We start from the raw sequence: 22,512 nt of genomic DNA, 5'->3' as shown, positions 1-22,512 counted from the left end.
AGGAATAACTTTATTTCAAAGATCCTTAATCGGGGCAAACTGTTAAAACATTTTAATTTCTTCATTGCTCGTACAACCAACGTATGCTACTGTCACTTAGATTTCTAATTGTTGTTGTAATAATAGATCTAATTTATTCATCAATTTTTTCATCTCCTAGTATATATATATATATATATATATATATATATATATATATATATATATATATTTGAAACACCCTGTATATATATATGCATATATATACAGGGTGTTTCAAAACGTTCACATGCGATTTATATCACTGCATCAAGCGAAAAAAATCGATTAAAAATCACCAAAAATCCAATCAAAGCTTGTGGAACGTTTCAGTTCCTTCCTATCGAGCGGTCGAGAGAGCCATAAAAGTATTTAGCTGCTGCCGCATTTTTGAAGTTACTGTTGTTTGTACAACGTACTCGATCGCGATTAAAATAAATAAGAAGCATTTTACCGTCTAAAAACGTCAAAAAATTCGACGATTTGCAGTGATATAACTCGCATAAAAACACCTTGTACTACTGTTTACAGCTATTTAACTATATACATGTTCCATTATGATTGTCTAAAACGAGAAGTGAAATTTCCGGGATTGGTTATGTTTATAGGTAGGATTTTCAATGTCGATAAATATTTAACATTCATAAGAAATGTTCGTTATCCACGATAGAAGAGCCTCGAGCTTAGACGATTTTATATTCCAGCAAGACGGGGCTGTGTATTATAGGTCAAAAACACTTTAGATTGGTTTAACAACCAGCTAGGCCTGCCTCGAGAGCACATGGATTCACGACATAAGATTTTGAATAGCTTAGGAATACAATGCAAGTTTCACAATTATTGTTGCGAGCTGCTTATGCGTTTGAGATGTCTGATGCCATCTTTTAACGAGATGTGAAACTATTTTTTGTAACAATAGCAGTTATAACCGGAAACAATAATCAAGATTGTTCCAAATGAAAATAGGGTACCTGAATTTTTTTAAAAGTATCTATTTCTTTTTTTATTTTATAAGTTCTTGATAAGAAATTAAGTCAGAAAGTCAAATATTCTATTAAAAATGGAAAAATAATATCTAAATATTTAATTGGAAATAGTAGAACTTTAAAATTTTTAACTACATAAAAAATATACTTTCATTTGTGACGCCATAGGTTCAATAAAAACATTGAGCATTTATCTGCTTGATAGTCACGAGGTTATCGTCGCCAGCAACATAGCGTGTGCTGTTATAATACAGTTTTTATTTATTAGTTATATAAAATTGACTTATGCATTTTGGTCCTATTCAATATTTTAAGATAAGTTTAAGATAATTTTCCTTTTATTTTTAGAAGAAAAACATATTGTGATCACTTCAGAAAAATGTCTTTATAAAACTTTTACATTATAGTAGGTATAGCAATTGAAACGCTATAGAGCTCATGGATATACTCTCTTGTATACGTCATTTTGCTAATTACCTTAAATATCTTTATGAATACATACATTTCCACAAATGACTCATTTACCCTAAATGTACGTTCAATTTTTACACGTATTACTATTTTCGCGGAGCGATTTTGTTTTACTATATAGTGCTATTCAAAAGTGTACTTACCACCAATCAACTGGTAATATAACTGAAATTACACATATGTCTCATCTTATATAAGAGAGAAGTAGATGAAAATTGAAAAACAAAATTGTAAAGGCTAGCAACACTTTCACAATATTTATTTCAATAAAGACGTTTTACGATGCAAACGGCGACAAGAACATCAAATATTCATTTAATACAAAGGCATATTGCTATCATTAACGAAAAGCAATATTTCATAGTATTATATACAAACTGAATATTCAACTACATGGAACAATTATGATCGATATTTGTTTTTATGTCCTTTGAATGAAATATCATAAAGCATTTCAATACTGACATCAAATATTCAGAATAAATCGCATTTCCCAAGCAAACTTCAGTATCGGATTCCAAGCCTTCCTTTGCGTTCCGGGCCGTATTCACTTTTATTAAATTATTTTAAAAATATATGCTAGATAGTGATATATTGTATTACCTTTTCAAAATTTTCATTGTTCCTTTGCATACTTGGTTGTTGAGTTGATGAAACAGATGTTGCTTTTTTGCAAACTGTTGTGAGTTTAGATATATTACGTAGAATAACATTCTGTTCTGCCATAAGGTATTTTAAATGAAAATATCAAAATTAGTTTCGCTCGGCTCTTCAACATTATTGGATATTTTTCTCTGATACTTGAACATATGAAAATATATTAAAATGTTAAGATATAGTATCCGCACCAATCGAAAAGTATACGAAAGACACGAGGAAACTTTTTGTTCCTATATTCTGTACTACTGGTGGAATTGCAATTATAATAGAATTTTTCGAACCTAGATAGTTTTTATTCATGAAATCTCACTGATTTAATCGAGTTCATATGAGATACATCTAAAGGAATATTTCATATTATGTAGTATTTTTTGCCATCATGAGATTGCATTTAATAAATGATCAAAACATTGTAGCTTCTTGTTTAAACTTAGTTAATTTTATATATATGATCGCATTTTAGCATTCCCCGATTATGTAATTTAGAAAGGCTTAGACGTCGATTACGATATTTTTGTTTTAAAAATGCTATTTATCAAGAAAAAAATTACTCAAATAGATTCAAATGCTAATCAAGACCTTGCTATTATATTTGATCTTATTTGTAACACAATCACATTTGTTATTCTTCATCTACATCACCTGCGGTTAAAATTGACCTCAAAACAATTATAAGATTTTTAGCTCTAATACAGCAGAATACACTAACGTACATACATATGATTGATCTGACACTCATGGTTAGTATACAGTTTCTCCAAAACGCTATTTCATAGAAACTATTTTCTTCAGAAAGGACCATAGTAATAATATTTTCATAATCACATTCCGTTCTATCAAAGGAACTTTTTTGCACCGTAACTTAACATTGTGTTCGTCAGCCTCTTCTAACCCAAGTACGCTGCCAGTTCTATTTTTCTGGATTAATATTGTACGAGTTACTTTTCTATACCAAAATAAGCAGGTATTAAGTAAGTAGGTAGTAACAAATGCTTAAAGTAGGCCGTTACCGCAAGCAATGCGGTAAGGACATTTTCCGTACATGGCTAGGTATAAAATGTTTTCTTAGATCAAAAAATTTTTGGAAGGAAATGTATGTCAACTTGCATATCATGAAATGCTTTAATGAAATTTGACATTTCCTAAATTATGTTTTTAATTTTCAATACTTTTTCTTCACTGTACTGTGCAATAAAGAATTTTTACCGCACTCATTACAGTAATGTACGGCACAAATATGGGTTCAATAGAGAATAATTTACCGCACGCGGCCAGAACAACCTAAGTATTTGTTTATTAATGTCAAACTGACAAAAATGGGAAATATTATAGACATAGCACCTACTTATAGAGCAAAAGATACAATTGTTGCCAAAATTGAGATTTTTTCTGTATAGTTTTACACAAAGAACGTTAATTGAATTTAGACAAGCGATAGGACTGGCTTCAGTCACTAGAGGAATCAATAGTTTTCAATTTTTGTTTGCTGGTGTCAAAGTATACAACATTCAAACAAAAGAAGGGAGCATAAATATGACAAATTTGTAACTCTAGGAAATTTCTTTGAATCATTTGTACGCAGTCGCAAAAAAAAATGATGTAATAAGCGATGATGCACTTGACGAAATGTTGTGGACTTGTCGTGGCAGATGTAGTTTCGGACTATATATTCTAAATAAACTTTATAAAAAGATATAATTATTCTAAAATACTTGTTTTTAGTGTAGTTATACTTTGGCTCTCTACTTCTTCTTCTTCTTTTAATGCTTATCCATTAATGGATGTTCGCGACCACATTTTTCATGGCTTCTCTATCTCTAGCGGTATGGATCAATGTCTGAATATCTTGTATACCCGTCCACTGCCTCACGTTCCGCAACCATAACATCCTCTTCCGTCCCAATCCTCTCTTACCTTCAATCTTACCCTCGACTATCAGCTGAAGGAATTGATATTTATGGCCTCGCATTATATGGCCAAGATATGCAATCTTTCGTTTCTTCACGATGTTAAAGAGTTCACGGTCTTTATCGATACGCCTGTGAATATCCTCATTCCTCACTTTGGCAGTCCATTGTATTGATTCTACGATATACCCACATTTCGAATGCTTCTAATTTGTTGATGTTTTTCTCCTTAAGGGTCCAACCCTCCATCCCGTAAAGAAGCACTGACCAAACGTAGCACCGCACAAGTCTCAGTCTAAGATCAAGATCAAAGTCGGTACATGAAAATACATTTTTAAATTTTATGAATGTACTTCCAGCTTGTTCAATTCGGCATTTTATTTCACCGTCTGACGACCATTCTTCATAGAGCCATGTTCATAGATATTTAAATTTTTCTACCTGTTCAATAGGTTTTTCATTATATGTTACTCTAGATTTTCTAAACGTATTCGCTTCCCTAGTGATAATCATGAGTTTAGTTTTTTTGATGTTGATGTTTAATCCCATGCTTTGGCTATGTCCGCCTACTATATATTAAACAGGAGCGGCGACAATATACAACCTTGACGTACTCCTCTGCGAATCCGAACTTGCTCAGTTAGACCATGATTTTCTTTGACTTGCGCTTTTTGGTGCCAGTACAGATTTTCGATACAACGAATGTCTTTTTCGTCCAAATCCAATTTTTTAAGGAGCTATATAAGTTTGTGATGTTGAACTTTATCGAAAGCTTCTTCGTAGTCTATGAAGCATAGACAAACATTTTTTCTTTGGTCATAGCAGTTCTGTACAAGGACCTGTATTGCGACTATTGCCTCTCTTGTACCTAACCCCTGTATAAATCCAAATTGCGAGTTGCTTATATTATTATCACATTTTCTATATAATCTCTGATGTATTATTCTTAGGAATATTTTTAGGGGAGTGGCTCATAAGGCTAATTAGCCTATGATCTTCACACTTTCTTGCGTTCGATTTTTTTGGGATATGGCTCTCTACAATAATCCAAAAACCTAAGTTAAAGCAATGTTTGCATACAATCCACGAGAAAAATAGGAGCTACGGTGTTTTGAGTCTATAAGGGCGTGCTTCTTGTTGGTGTCATAGAACCGAAAACAAAAATAACATACGAAAACTATTCTAAAACTCAATGCCGCCTACAAAATGCGATCTAAAACAAAAGAAAAGACATGGTCTCATCTAACGTGCTTCTAATCCATAACAATTGACGAACACACAACGCTTGGCTAAAAACTGAGGGTTGTTTGTATGGACCTACCTGAAGGTATAAAAAAGCTTATATAATGTCAACAGTTTCAAACTTAACTTTCTGGAAAAACAAATGTGACAGTTACGAACTCGCCCACGACATGGACCGTGAGGCCGATTCTGTTCGGTTATAATGGAAGAGTCTAAAGTTTTATTATAATTATGATAAATAGTAAGTAGTATACTATGAGTGTAAATGAATTTAGTAAGTAAGAAAAAGTGTATATAAATTCACCCCACCGTTAGAAATCGTTTAAATAAATAACAGACACATTACAGTACAAATCTTTTGGTAGTAAACTTATCTTGTCTCAATATGTCGCTTATTTGTGGCCAAAAGAATGTAATCTCTTGTATATTTTCTTAGAATCAAATTTTCAATTCAATGAATATCTCTTGTTGCCTTTATTTTAACTCTTCACCGCATATTCCCTTGAGCAACGAGTGTGTATTGCATTAGAATCAACATTTGTGCTATTCATATACATTAAGAGAAAATTATACTGATATTTCTTGATTATCAATTAATTTTTGTTACTTTGTATTAAACAACTGAAATTGTTGTATGAATAATTCTAATTTCAAATTCTAACTACTGTAGTTGTAGCTATGTTAGATCTACTAATTGCCTATCTGAATCGCTTTTGTAAAATAATTACTAATTACTTGAAGTTCTGGTTTTGACATACCTAATTGAACAGTAAGGAAATAATTTCAACAATTCCGAGATGTTTCCTTGGTTAACACGTTGGTATCATAAATGGTACAGAAAATATGTGAATAGTCAGTGAATTTTATTCATCCTAGTCGTCGATAGATGAGCTCTCATCAGTGTTATTGATATTTGTAGATTAAATTTCATTTGTGAATTCAATCCTACGCCGCACTTTGTCAAAAATAGAAATTTCCATAAATAAAACATCGTCTTGTTTTATTATTTATGTTTATGTTAGTTGGAGTTCTATTCTAACAGAGAACATTAGAATCAATAATATAAAATTAAATCTAATCGTCGAGCCAATCCTGTTTCATATCTCACTGCGGCATCTGATAAAGTCATACATAAATTATATAAGTAAATCCCACAAATATTGATGAGTTGATCATCTGGATAATTATACCTAAAACTGATGAATTGCTATTTATACGGAGTCAGACAACAAAAACAAAAATCATGTGACAACAATGTATACACTTAATCCAGAAGCTACATCGGACTTGGCAAGTACTATTAATTCTAATAAAACAAGTTACTCCTAACTTTGCTAACATAACACTTACATAACAACACCTGAGGTCAAGTATGTGAGCAAAAGCAACGAAAGGTTGATTTTTCATGCGATGTATAATCAACTCCATGAGAGAAGTGCATAGAAGCTGTTCTATTTCTTGATATAAAATTTAATTGTGACAGTTTTAACAGGGTAAAGATAAAAGAACATAGAGAAGTGTGAGTGTCAAAAAAGAGCGTTAAGATAAGTCATTCATTTCTTATAAATAGTTTCTAGTATAACTTTGCGCTTAGTGTATTTATATAATTTAACGTAAACTGTAATACCAACAGATAATTAATGAAAATATTTATTTTATTGTTGTTAAATTATGAGTGTGATAAAAATTGTAAATGTATCAACATTGCTAGTTGAAATTTTCTTTACTTAAAATATTAATTCTTTGCTGTCAAAATAATCAAGGATCTTATCATGTAACCTTAGTTTTCAAATTATAAAGTTCAAATTTTTTTGATAAAAAATATAATTGTGAGCGAAAGTATTGAATTTCAAAGGGCAAGCGAAGACCTAGAGGCTGCAGATCTGTAAATCTGCCACTGAATTATTTCTTTCTTTATACTGTAAGAGTATGCTTTATAATTTTTGTTTAAAAACATGGGAGTTCCAATAAAGGGTGAGATTATTATGTGAATTATTTTTCTTCACTGATTCCAATTTATTTGTGTGGTCTAATCCTGGAGAGTTTTTTGTTAAGTGTGTCAAGAACATCCTGTATCCCAAGTGTAAAAATGAATTTGTGTGTATAACAAGTAGCTGAAAATTAGGAAACATTTTTAATGTGTAATAATTGTGCATAAGCACAAACCTATATGTACTATTTGTACAACTTAATAGTTCTGTTTTTTCTATTGTTTTTTTTTGGCGACTAAATATATAGTTTTCAATTCCACACTTAATTGCTACAAAATCACCAATGATTGACTGAAACCAGTAACTAATATTACTAGTGCCTTTGTGACTATATTCTGCAGTCAACGAAATGGTACTGTGCACTAATTCACAACACAGCAAAGTTCAGTCTACTACTAAATACATTACTATTCAAAAACTCCTCAATACGACCCTGGTTTGTTCATACATATACGTCGAAAACCAAGATCTCTATTCTCAAATGATATGTGTACGAAGCATGTGACAAAACATAAATTTATTTACTCACACAGTCACAAACGGAAATCGAATAAATTGTATATGCAAATATGTGACGATGCCGATGTTGCAATTTGAAATAGGTTCACCCACATATTTGACAAAAATATTTGCCTAGATATTTCTATGCTGAAGATATACGAAGATGTATTGATATCTAGTTAACCTAGACCAGTTTCATGCATAAACAAAATATTGCGTTACCATAGCAACGAACAATAATTTATTCGAAGTGTTAGTGTGAAGTTTGACGTCAAAAAAGTAAACCAGAGTTACGCAATAAATTAAAAGGAAAAAGATGTCCACCGACATTGTGAAAATCGAAAAATTGGAGTATCGAACCATCATCAAGTACATGTATTTAAAAAAGTTAAGAGGTAAGCAGATAAAATATGCTTAATATCCTTGGTGATCAATGTCCTTCGTATGCGACCGTGAAAAATCAGACTGCAAGCTTCAAAAGAAATATATTTTCCATTGAAGATGATCCAATCGGGAAGGCCAGTTTCTGTGTCAGTCCCCGAAAATATCGATGAAGTTCATGAAATGATTTTATCAGACCGTCGAATTGGGCTAAAACGAATATCTGAAGCACTGAATATTTCATACGAATGCGTTCATCATATAGTTCACGTCAATTTGGACATGAGAAAAATTGCTGCAAAATGTATCCCCAAATGTTCGAATGCTGTCCAAAAGCGTGCAAGGGTAGAAGCATCGCGTTCGATCTGTGCTCGATTTGAAAACGATGTAGACTTAAACCGAATTGTTACTATGGAAGAGACTTGGGTACATTTTTACGATCAGAAACAAAGCAACAATCGATGGAATGGTAAAAACTCTGTTTCTCCAAGACCTAAGAAGTTTCGTGTCCAAAAATCTGCTGGAAAAGTTCTTGCTTCAGTTTTTTGCGATTGCCATCATTGATTTTTTGGATAAGGGTAGAACAATAACTGGAGATTACTATTCGACTATAGGTCTTGGAGAACCAGAGTGTCGCCATTCCATCAATTGTTGCTTTGTTTCTGGATCGTAGAAATGTACTTGAATCTCATCCAAGTAACAATTCGGTTTAAGAAGTCTACATCGTTTTCGAATCGAGCACAAATCAAACGCGATGCTTCTACTCTTGCACGCTTTTGATGATGATAAACGCGTTCGAATGAAATATTCAGTGCTTCAGATATCCGTTTTAGCCCAATTCGACGGTCTGATAAAATCATGTCATGAACTGTATCGATATTTTCGGGTTCTGGCACAGAAACTGGTCTTCCCGATCGGTCATCATCTTCAATGGAAAATTTACCTATTTTGAAACTTACAGTCCAATTTTTCAGGGTTGCATACGAAGGACATTGATCACCAAGGGTATTAAGCATATCTTCGTAAATCTGCTTACCTCTTAACTTTTTTAAATACAGGTACTTGATGATGGTTCCATACTCCAATTTTTCGATTTTCACAATGTCGGTGGACATCTTTTTTCTTTTAATGTATTGCGTAACTCTGGTTTACTTTTTTGACGTCAAACTATACACTGACACTTCTAATACGTTATTGTTCGTTGCTATGGTAACGCAATATTTTGTTTATGCATGGAACTGGTCTAGGCTAACTAGATATTATAAAGGCTTTAGTCAGACATTCTGAAAAATGTGTGGAAATAGAGAAAATAAGGTCATGAATTACAAAACTTTTTTCTACCTCTTCCTTCCTATGTTAGGCTAAAAACTCATGGACCGCCCTATATATCTGAAGCCATAGTAATAGGACCAAAAAAAAGTCAATATAGAAATAAATGACCAGAAACTTGAACAAGTAGATATATTTAATGTCCCGGGAGACAGAAAAGAAAACTCAGATAGTAAAATAATTAGTTTCACCTTCGACAATATTGAGGAGGCGAATATACTCTAACTTTCACACATGAAAGGTTAGGAATCACGTATCTAACTCAACAACATACAACAACAACAACAATTTGAAATAATAATTATTCATAATTGTATAAAGTTTCTCTAGAATATCGAATAATATACAGAAAAAGCTAGAAATATCGCTCAATTTGCTTAATTATGGTTGTATTTCGTATCGATAAACAACAAACTTGTCAAGAAGTTGGACACTATGTAAAAATGAGAAGGCGCACGGACTTAACAGCAACATTCTTATTGGAATTGAGAAAGTTCGATATTATACTTAGGAAACATTCAATCAATATATTTATACCTTCGCCATAAGCCAATGTACTAGTAAACGTTTCAGCTTTTATTATCACTGAATACCTAGCTTTGATAAGATGAGTATGCAATTTACAATAATTGGAGAATAAAGCAGGGCCATACAATCGAAGTTGAACATCAAAGATATTATTAAATTAGATTTCATATGTATTATTTAAATCAGTCTTCCCACTTAACATAAGCTAAACAATTATTTCTAAAGATTCATTAACGAAGATTGAATTAAATTGGAACAATAATAGGTTAAGAGGCAGGAGGCACGTGGGATAGTGTTCTACCAAATTGAACAAAATATCTATCCAGGCAGGACTCCACCATTTATCAATCTCTTTCATCGTCAATCCGGCTCACTCACTTCACGGCTCACGCCATCAGGAAATCCCAAATTATTGAATTCGTAGTCCTCCCATCGTATGCAACGGATTTGGCCTTCAGCGAGTTTTTGCTGTTTCCTAATCTTGAAGCTTCACTTGAAGGAGAGAGTTTTTCATCAGACGAGGACGTTACCGCATGCGTGAAAATGAGAAAAATGGCAATTAGTATTTAGAAGGGTGGACTAAGTATATAGATTATGTTCTACAAAAAGTCTTATTATTAAAGAAGATTTAGAGTTCGGAGCTGCCCATGGCAAAGTAAATAAGAGCGAATAAAGGCGAAATTGAAGCCTCAGATTGTTTTCATCCCCATTACAGTTAGGTATCAACAGGCATTAATAGTATAGTATAATAATAATACACATTTAACATTGAAATCAATAGTAATCTACCAAACTGATACCATTGATTCTCTATTTTACCTAAAACCTAAAAAGCAAAATTTCAATTTAATCCCCTCCATGTTTATTAATAATAAAAAATTTCTGAAACACTCACTTTAAACTGTGAAGCCAAACTAAAAGAAAAGTTTGTGTTTAATATCTCGGTAATTCAATTGAATTGATGGATATCAGAAAGTTGGGGTTAAGGAGTTGTAGAAATCTGGGTAATTTAATTTCTCTTCCTGGGCTTAAAGTTGGGAAATGTAGGATATTCTGAATAAACATTCCCACTCTTTACGTAACATTAATGCAAATTCAGAGGCTACATTTACATTTTATCTTCCTCACCTTTGATGTTTTAGTAATAAAATTAAGCATAAAATAATTATAATATAAAAAACGTAACGTATGTTATGAATACAATATCAAAAATTGTCAACGATATTTCCTTACATATTTTGATTTCACGCATCATCAGTTCATTTGAATTGTTGAAACTTGCCTTGATAAAATATTTATGTGATATCAATTTAACCCAGATATGCCTGAATTTTTTTTTGTTTTTATTTTGTTCTTTCTTATTGTAAGTAGTTGTTTTTATGTCTCTGAAACATAATCATTTGGAAATTTTCGATTCCCATCTGTAGTTTTTTCAAAAATGACTGTCCTTTTAGAAGGACTGTAGGCACTTGAATACTATAATTTTATTTTCTATAAAAGTAAAATTTTATTTAAAACAAAGTAACATAAATTTATTCAAAAAATGTATAGAAAAAAAATAAAGTTTGATTAGATTTCTTTCACATATTAAGGCTTAAAACATACAACATGTAATGCAGCATCACACTTCTCACACTTGGTGGAGCCTTTTTTGTGGCACATGCGACACCTGGTTTGCTTCCCTTGTGTCACAATTAAGTGATCAATACGATCATATCTCATCTCACAGTTATGTGATTGTGACAACTTCGATCTCTTCGCAAATTTTCGTTGGTTTCCTTCTAAAATGGCCATGACTATTCTCCTTCGAAATCCTAGATGATCCAGTTTACCATTTTGTTCCCTGTGAAGTTGCCATGCATTTTGAACCGCAAGATCTAACATGTGAAATATAAGAGGAATGTACCACTTCTTTCCTCTCAAACCTATTCTGTAGAGACTTATATTTTGATCTGCCCTGTCAACGCCTCCCATATATTTGTTATAAGTAAATATATTATGAGGTTGGTCTACCTTAATTTTCTTTTTTTCTTTGAGAGAATAACGACTAACTGAATGAGTAGGGTGAACAGGCAAGGCATTGGATGCTAAAGTGACAACGTTATTGTCATGCCATTTAACAACTACAGTGTTTTCTTCGTTAGTTTTGTATTCAATAAAACCTCTACTTTTTTTCTTGAACTGGGATTTATTTGCCAGTGGACATTTTGACGTGCGATTTTCTCTTATGGTTCCTGTTATCTTCAAATTTCTTCTAGTCATTTCACTCACAAGTGGTATAGTCGTAAAGAAATTGTCGCAAAAAATGTGATAGGGAAAGCTTTGAATAGAATTGATTATGTCGGTATATTGCAGAATCACAGATGGTCCTAAACCCAGTTCCTTATAACAGGGCTTTATTTCTGATTTGGCACCTTGGTACGGCTCTACCCAAATAACATACCCTTTGCTGGTACAACCTGTCCATAATTTGTACCCATAACGTATGGGTTTACCACGTATGAATTGCTTACAGCCATGGCGACCATAATAAGGCACCATGGCTTCATCCACACTGTGATTTTCAGTTACTGGTGCATAATGTTGGAATAAACTTTATCAATAATCGTACTTTGGCAAATCGGTCTGTCTTGTCTAAATTCGTGTTATCACAGCAATGTAAATTACTGAAAATATACTCAAAACGATCTCTAGATAACGAATTTATAACAAGCTGATTTTGCGTGTCAGAAGAATTTTCCCAATACATTCTACGTCTGAGTAATTTTTGATAACCAGACAGTAGTAGGATGGCGAAAAAATTTTTCATTTCTTCTTTTGTTATGTTTCCAACCCTATTTTTGCTTGTAGCGTACATATTAGAATAGTAGACAAATAAATCTATAACTTCGTCACCCCAAAATAACGAAAACAATTCAATAACCGAATTTTCATTTTGAACAATTTGTGGTTTTGGAACTTCTATATTATTAGGTGTTAAGTCTTGGTTTCTCCAAGCATAATTTTTCTTCACATATATATGTTGGGAGTTTTTCAGAAGACGTTTTACATCCGACAATGGCAGATTTTCTTCATTATCATCACTACCTGAATCGCTTGGTAAAGAAATATTAACATCTTCTTCAACATTAGGTTCAAAAATTTCTGCCTCGGCTAGAAGTTGCGATCCAGGCAAATTGTTAATATCTAAATGATCTTCATCGCCTGAATCTTCATCAGTAACTTCCTCGCAAGAATTTTTGGGCGGCATAATTGTAAGCGATATTTCGTCATCAACTTCATTGTGATAATCTTCTTCAATGATTTGCAATAGTTCATTCAGAGTGAGACCCCTGTAAAAGAATATCGGTTTGCCTACTGTCCTTCTAGAAGTAGATTTTTCTGATACTGATTGATTAAAAACGGTTCTTTTTATAAGCAAGCTGCATCAGCTAAAACCTGATACATACATTTACATGCATGTTCAACGAAAACTAAAAATAGAATAAAACAAAGTCCTCAAAAACTTACCCAACTAAGCGGAAAGGTAAAGGTTCGTCCATCACAAATTGTTTTACCACGTGCTCAATAAAACAATAAACTTCCACTGATTTTGTAAAAGAAATTTCAAGAATAATGTTTGGGGTGACATTTGGTCAAGCGACATCTAGATTCAAATAACTGTATCTCAAAAAATTTAACAAAGATTCCTGTAATATTCAGTGTCCTTTTGGTAGGACAGTAGGCAAATCTGAGTTAACACTGCAAATGTATATTTTCGTTACAAAAGGTGTAGCGCAAGAATTTGGTAGCTACACTATTAAACAAAAAATATTCTTGCTGTAACATAAAGGAGAATAGCAAACAATGGTAAACAGGAAATGACGTCTATTTTTTACTATAATATCCAATATTTCAATGGGCTGTTTTATTATCAGGAATAAGATCTTTATCTGTAACTCTATAAGATCATGCTGGCTATGAAAAGATTATCATCAGAAACGCTACGAAACTCGTACAGAAAGCGGAATATCGAAGAGTACTGAGATAATAAGGCTAATCTCTCATTTATCGAGGATTTATCACGTGACCAACTACTGCCAAATAGAAAGCTGTCTTGAACTGCTGCAAGGAATAAATGCTTTATCACTGCCTTCGTAATAAAATACACAGGTCTGGATCAATACCTAAATTTATAGCAAGTGTTATCATGAAATATTTCAAAAATTGTCAACAGATCTTTGCAATTCCAAATATGTTTTTATAATTATCTAAGACTTTAATGGGTTCTATGATATTCAATTTAGGATTTCAATTGAGACATCATTTCTTGAGAATGAATTAAACCAAATAAAAAATTTCAATGTTTCTAGACTTTTTTTAATTTGTGATGCAGGACTCATTTTTGTGTTCATGCCCCTGGTGAGATCTTATAATTACTATAAATAAATCACTTAATAACTTTTCGTTTCTTTCACATTTATTTCCATTATGTTACCAATATTATTGTATATTGAATCAAAACTAAATGAACATATTAAAATGAAAGCAGTTTTCCTCATTTTCCCTTTTATAGTAAAAAAAGCCGATGCTTTAACTTTGCTGAAATAATCATTAAGTTCTAAATCTACAAAGAAGCCTTGTGACGTCATAAATATGCCGACACCAAATAAACCAGATGAGCTAAAAAGCCTTTAACGATTGCCGCCTCAGCCACGAATTATATTATCTAATGAGAAATGTGTGTAAAGGGCTGACAATGAAGTACCGCCAAATTTTGCACTACAATATTCTTCTTCTTCTTATGGGCCTATCCGTGACGAATGTTGATGATCATCATCAGCAGCAACCAGCTTCTAAGGATCCAGGCTGTTCGCCTTCATCCTGAATATTTTTTTCTAAATATTTTCACTTGCAGGATGACTTGGAGCATTGAAAATCTAGTTCCGTTTAGCGTGGGTGTAGTTTGGGAGTTTTTATGGTTATCATTATTTCTCGCTCTTATTTTTTTTAGTCTTCTGAAAATTTCTTCATTTGTTACCCAGGCGGTCCAGAGGATCTTCAGTATTCTATAAAGCCACATTTCGAATGCTTCTAGTTTTTAGCTCATTCCTTCGTTGATGATCCAGAACACAACTCGATAAAACGGACAGTTAAAACGTGCTTATTAGTCCAATCCTTGGTTATAATAGTACCAAGGAATTTATATTGTTTGTTTCTATTGGAACATGGTTGATATAAAGATGGGTTTTTCGATCTTATTTTTACTCATAATCAAATACTACACTTTATATTTATTAAATTTTATCAAATTATAAATTAAAAACCAACAAAAGGATGTCCTCCAGACAAAAATAAAATAGCTAAAGAAATCGTAAAACTTTTGGTAAACAATCTTCAGAACATTAACCATTACTTAATAAAATAACTAAAGAGTCTAAGAAGCTCATGAACGAGTTGAAGAATGAACCATTTCGAGACTATCTAGAACAGTTAACCCTGACCTAACGCTTCTCTAACTTCTCGATGCCGTTCTTGTAAAAGGATTTGTCGTTTGCCTCAAAATAATCTTCAGTTTCAGCAATTGCTTCTTCATTTGAGCTGAAATTTTTACCGGCAACCATTTTTTGGGGATCAGTGAATAGCCAGTAGTCACTGAGGGCCAGATCTGGACTATACGGACGATGAGGAAGCAATTTGAAGTGTAATTCGTTCAATTTAACCATTGTTGTCATCGAATTGTGAATTGTCTTTGTGAAACAGTGGTTTTTTCTTCGACATACGAGGCCGTTTTTCCTTGATTTTTGCATTTAAACGATTCAACAACTCTATGTAGTATTCGCTATTGATTGTCTCTACCTTTTGGATATAGTCGATGAACAATATTCCATGCGCATCCCAAAATACTGGAGCGATAACCTTCCCAGCTGACTGTTGTACCTTTGGACGTGATTGACTGGCTGCAGTCCACTCAGATGATTGTTTTGATTTCGGAGTGAAGTGCTGTATCCATATATCATCCATTGTTACATATCGATGCAAAAAATCTTATTTATTACGTGTAAACATAACCAAGCACGGCTCTAAATCATCGACACGTTGTTGTTTTTGATCGACGATTGTAAACAAACTGCCTTCTGATATCTTTATGGCCTCAGCTATCTCACGCAATTTCAATTTACGATAAGATATAACCAGTTTGTGAACTTTTTTGATATTTTCTGAATAGGACGACCACATGAAAACAACAAAAGTAGCTTTACTTAAATCGCTGTCACTTTTTTTTGACTAATCAAAATGTCATGTAATTTTACACATAGTTGTTTGAAAGTGTGTAGGTACTTCAGCACTGTCATATGAATTTGAAAATGGCAGCGCCAAAAAAATATATTTCTATTTTAAGGGATAAATAATATCAAGAAAATTACATTACCACCTGGTATCAAAGTTTCTTCTTCACTCTTTGTGATCAACTTTACTTATTTGTCTCTTTATGCCTCACATAGTTTTTGTGAAATATTCAGTTTTAAACTTTATTCCAATTAAACGTACCTATCTTTAAGTACGTTTGAATTAATAACTATCTTAACAATTTCTTTCGCAAATGATTGATTTCAACCAAATTCGAACTATGTTCATTCAAACAATTTTATACGATTTGCTCAATGATTAAAAAATTATAGAAACTGATACATTAAGCCCAATGAAAATGTTTCCAAAATTGTAATAATTTTTTTCTTTTCAGCAATTCGTCTGGAACGACTTCTGTGAAGAGTACATTCCTACGGATCGAAAACACACCTATTATCCTTCAGTGATTACAAACGAACGCCTGTACGAAATAAAAATCTCAGATCTTCCAGTTATCCCATACTTTCCCGTAAATTCTTACTATGAATGGGCCAACTACAGATACTATGGCCTACGAAGTGCCACAGCATATATTTTGGTCTTCGATCTGTCCAACGTAGACACTTTTCAATATGTAAGAACACTTAGGGAACAAATATGTGAATCAAGGAATATGCAGAATGTTCCTTTATTAGTTGTTGGTAATAAACAAGATCTAATAGTACCTGAGGAAGGTACTAGTAATAGTTCCAAACCAGCCATAACGAGTAGTAACGATGAAAAACGTAGAGATATAGTAAATTTAGTGAAAAAGCATTGGAAATCTGGATATATTGAATGTAGCGCCAAATATAATTGGAAAGTAGTAGCTGTATTTAAAGAATTGATCAATATGATTGACAATTTGAGTAGTAGAGATCAGAGTCCGATGTTAGATAATATTCAGGAAGCTCTCGATAGGAATAAATGTATTGTTATTTGATTTGTTATGAAATTTTTTTGTTTCATTTATGACCGATTGGTGTTTATTATAAAATGGTAAATTGTAAATTGTCATTGTTTAAGATTATTTTCTACACTTGTCATTAACTAAAGCTGGTTTATTAAATGAAAATGCTAATACATGGAATACGGACATTTTACGAAAAATTAGTTAACTATAGTCAAACGAAAAATGTAATAATTACATCTTTCTCAGAATAACTCACACTATAACTTGGTTTGAAATTATTCAAAGATTGATGGAACATTAACTAAATTTATGTTCAACTCCTGAAGATTGATACAGAGCACGAGGGCAACTTATTTGTCTGTGTTTCTATGACGAAGCAAACAAAGCTCTCTAGCAGTGCTTTCCACAAAAACAGGTTTTGGATTTTAACAAAAAACAAATAAATTACGAACGAGAATTTAACCTCATTGAAGCTATAACAAAGTTCATTAGAACATGGAACTAATCTAATGACGAGAACTAGTCTAATAGGGGACGCAATGCCCTTAATATTGCGATGTTATGTAACCCCGTTTACGATTTAGTGTTAAAAATTTTCACATTTGTAAATGTGTTAATTCTTCCCAGCTTAACTTTTCATTGTTTTCAATAAGTAAAAGTGAAGTATATAGTTGCTGGAGAAGCAGTTAAGTACTTCACTTTTTCTATATCAACTGTACCTCATTGTGCTTTTGGACAGGCCCAGCATAATATTTTTATATCCTTGGAGAAAAAATCCTGTTTGTAAACTTTCAAATCTACATTGGTGCCTCTGGTCCGAGAAGACTTCCAAATACTGGAAAGCTGTACATCATTAATTTATTTGTTTTGCTACCTTTTTCAGTATATGGGAAGTCCATTATTAAATCTGAATGGTATCCTCAAACAGCACTCGCACTTTATATCGTGCACGTGCAACATGTTTTTGATGGAGTCAAGTAAATTTGGTGCGCACTGCAATGTATAAGTTCAACTCGGATCTATCGGCATTAATTCATCGAAGAATCAATGATAATTGCTCAAGAATTTGATGTTTAATTTTATTGAAGATACTTGAACTTTCGTTTCAGTCGCTTCAATGTTATACAATGCAGACGAATTATTCAAAGGCAGTGGATGGGAGTATCTAATTTCATACGATCCATGGAAGACAAGAAATACCTGATAAAGTTTCTATTTTGAGTTTGATATCGTGAATCCAAAATCATGATTTAACCCATTTCACTTCATCACATGTTAATGCAAATATAACATCATCAGACCCTCATTTTTAATTCCAGAATCTGTTTCAAGTCGATTGCCTAATTAGTATGCACCTACACGAAACGTACCTAACAAGGATGATCCAAGTCGATTGCTTGTTACGTGAACTTTTTTTGTTAGGCATGGACAGACTTTTATCAATAGTATATTTGTACTACATAGAAAAGATTTGATATACCGTTACAGATGTAAGAAAACTGGTACATGAGCGGCCCAAAGATGTTAAGAGAAGTAGAAGCATACAAGCACTAAAATAGGCGGTAGCTTTTCCAGTATGCAGTAAGAAGACTATGTAAATTCTGTCGATCAATATATGGAGCATATTCTATGTGACTGCGACAGTTTGACAAACCTACGGTTCTCAGTACTAAGCTTGAAAAGGCAATAGCAAAAAACTACTTGGAACGATGTAATCAGATTTAGAAGACTACAATCTACTCAAAATCTATATATCCTAGTTCATAATAGGGATATATCTCCACAGTAAAACCTAATATAACTTCACATTGACGTATTGTACTTGAATAGGCTGGGAAAATCGTTTTTCATTCTAAATGAATAATGTTATGAAACAATATTTCAAATTTAAATCCAGAGCAAAATTATAGATTTTTATGAGGCATAATAATGAAAATTTCAATACAAGAATATCAAAGTGTTCCTGAAACAAGGCATGAATAAAACATAAACGAAAAGAAGATACGATATGAAAACACATACTAGTTAAAAGTTCTTACCAAACTCATCACTTCACGAGATTAGATAGTTGTGATGGGAATATATATAAATCTGGCAATATATCTTTTTTGTTGCTCTATTAACGGGGTTTGAAAAATCCATTGACGTGAGTAGGTAGGGAAAAGATAAATTACGAATAAAATTGGTACATTTTGTTTAATCACCAAAATATGATGTCATTATTGTCGGAATAAGATATTTGAAGAAATTAACTGCACTACATAAATCAACCGAAATACAATATTCGTACAATCCCCGAACACCTGTCCATTTCAATGCAATTCAAATAAGTTTCTGATAGATATTTTCCACTCAAATTACTTGTATTTTGCTGGAGATCTACCTTTCCTCAAATTACTTATCATTAACTGTCTACTATAAATTACCATATAATTGAAGCTTTGAAATTGTAATACAAAAATTTTGTTATGTCATACATATTTCACATAAAAACATATACTTAATGATAAAAATTTTTATTAACGTCTATAACATCTTAGACCGAAGCTGAGAAGGTTGGTGAAGATTGGACAGTTCTTGTGGAAACCTCATAGTTCGACATAAAATATGTGGGCATACGTTGTCTTGTTAAAAAAAGATTTATGGACAACCATTCAGAGAAGCAGTTTGGAGGGCATCACCTACATAACGTTTAGATGTCATACTTTCACGAAGTGTGGTCCTGTGTGACGTTTTTTTCAATAGCACGTGACTCATACTTCTACGGTTATCAAGCACATCTGAATATAATTGCAATTCGTGGCTGAATACGTCATTCTACCTTCCACTGCTGCCGTTTTTGGTACCAGCTCAAATGTTGATTATAGTGTTCCATTGCCAAATAAAGCACTAATCATGGACTGTAAAAAAACATAATGGGTCGAATACGGAGATTAGTTTGTATCTATATTAACCAAAGCATTGGTCTTGCAGAGCCAGTTACCTTAACACGCATTGATTGACCAATTGGTCTTCGTGTATTTCTACATTCGTCTACACACAGTCATTGCAGTATAGTTAACAAGACGAGAAACCTGCATCTGGATAGTGCATAATACTAACACTGTTAAAATTGAAGTTGACACGTTAAACGCTATTTTAACCTTTTGGATACAAGTAACCTGATCATTCGAGCTACCTCTATCCAAACGGATACAAAGGACTACTTTTACTTTAGGCTGGCTGAATTCAAACAGTCGTTTGAATGTAGGGGATCTTATAAAGCATGGCCCGTTGGTCCGAAATTTGGTTCTGGTCAGAGAATTTGTTTTTGGGATAATAATGTTTGAAAAATATATACATTATATTTGGAATACATAACACAATATTTTTCTAAGTACTTTTACAAATAAAATTCATAATAACTCATATTTATTGAATTAATTCTGATTTATGGATAATAAAAAAAACATCTCAAACAATAAAATTTTTCACAAGCACTACATATGTGGTGAGTTTTTGAAGATTTAATTTGGGCGAATTTCCAATCATGACATAGCAAGCAGACCATCTCATTTTCTTCTTATCATCCACTAAAACATGATTGACGCTAATTTAATTAGGCTTGGAAGGTGTTGTCAAACATTTATATAAAAACTAAGTTATACTTTATTACCTGTTTGAACGTAAAATCCCCCACTGGATGAGTTTTCCTCTTTGAAGTTCGTGAGCTAAAGACACAATACTATAAAAATTATCTATGTAAATAGCTGATCATTTTTGGAGGATCGAAGTTTTCACAGAAATGCCATGTTCTTACTTCGAACCTATTTCTTGATAAAATAGAGTTTATTTTATTTGTATATATGCCAATATGGGACCAGTAATCCCTGACTCGAGTTAACCAGATAATTCCCATCCACAATAATATGAACAAAAAAAATTTCATTTCATCATAAGTGGTATCAAACCAACTTTTTATGCGAGCATGAGGTAGAGTATTGGCCTGAGATTTCATACATAAATTTTATAAAAATCTAGTCCTTTTTTTATCTTTGAAATTGTTCAGTATATCTTCAATTACGCCTGGTTTTGTTTCGCTGAAGTCAAATAGTTTTAGCGTCGATAACCTGAATATATCTCATTTGATCCATTGTTTTCATTATGTAACTTTTCGTTTTCCATATTAATATTTTCCACATCCAAGTTTCCTGACCTGATTACGTTTTCTATGGTTTCACCAATATGGGCATTAGAAGATAAAAAAATTACAGATAAATAATAATGAAATTGAACAGATAATAATAATGACGTAATAGACCTAGAGCATTTGTTAGGTTCCTGGTTCGACAGTTCATATTTTACTCTATTGGTAAGATTTCCATAAGTAGGAGACATATTATATGTCTTGTCAACTTTTCCAACTTCTGTATCGCAGATATAGTTATCAGAAGCTCAACAATACATATTATTTATAATACTTACTAACTAAGTATAATTAAGAAACTCACTGGAAGAAACACTCGAATGGGTTTTTAATATTGGTATTTATCTCCTTTTTTGTTTTTTAGTGGGTCCAATAAGCTTCCTTTACTTGACATAGATATCCTCATCGCTTGAAATCTCGCTCCTTGACTTATTTTTTTCATACTTTGTTTCACTTGCAATGAAAGGTTCCTCCTCGTCCGAAAAGTCTATGATGTCCAACATTTTTCAAAATATACTTGTTCTTTTTCATATGACACTATTTTCACTCAATATAACAACAAGTAGTCAAAAACGTTAATTCATGGAAATGAGCCGTATGCATTTGACTTTTTTATGAAAAAAAAATAATATTTAATACATAAATTATTTGAAAACAATTAAATAGAGCCTTTTTCATACATTTTTACTAAGTTTACACAGTGGGCCCCAGCCATTGTTTTTTTTAACATGGTAGTGCTTAACGTGTTAATTTAAGTAGACGAAAGTGCAATAATAATATTTTTTCTATTTGGCTTTAGCGAACGAGTTTCTTCAAAAAAAATATCAACATGGCATATAATAAACCAGCTATTAGTTTAGATTTAAATGAATCATTCTGACCCCTAGAAAAAAAATAAAACTTAGCAATAATCTTCTTTTTATTTAGTTATTTAGCAATAATAAGTATGTTTCGACAATCTTGCAATGCAAATTTGAACACAAACATAGATTAGTTATACCAGATAAATTACGTTCAATTCATCTTATGA

The 22,512-nt window shown here is 32.4% G+C and overlaps 1 protein-coding gene across 1 annotated transcript in view; it reads left to right on the top strand.

Annotated features, from left to right (window-relative positions):
• LOC130448276 (ras-like protein family member 10B) overlaps positions 1–17,393 on the top strand; it is a 204,777-nt gene extending 187,384 nt beyond the window's left edge. Inside the window, exon 4 of the mRNA XM_056785562.1 lies at positions 16,739–17,393. Coding sequence (XP_056641540.1) covers positions 16,739–17,326 — 588 coding nt within the window. The 3' untranslated portion in view covers positions 17,327–17,393. The remainder of the gene's footprint in view (positions 1–16,738) is intronic.
• The last annotated feature ends 5,119 nt before the right edge of the window (positions 17,394–22,512 follow it).

This window comes from Diorhabda sublineata, chromosome 8 (assembly GCF_026230105.1).
Source record: "Diorhabda sublineata isolate icDioSubl1.1 chromosome 8, icDioSubl1.1, whole genome shotgun sequence".
NCBI classification, from domain to species: domain Eukaryota; kingdom Metazoa; phylum Arthropoda; class Insecta; order Coleoptera; family Chrysomelidae; genus Diorhabda; species Diorhabda sublineata.
The sequence above is the reverse complement of the archived record's forward strand: the minus strand, read 5'-3'. Positions and strand labels throughout refer to the sequence as shown.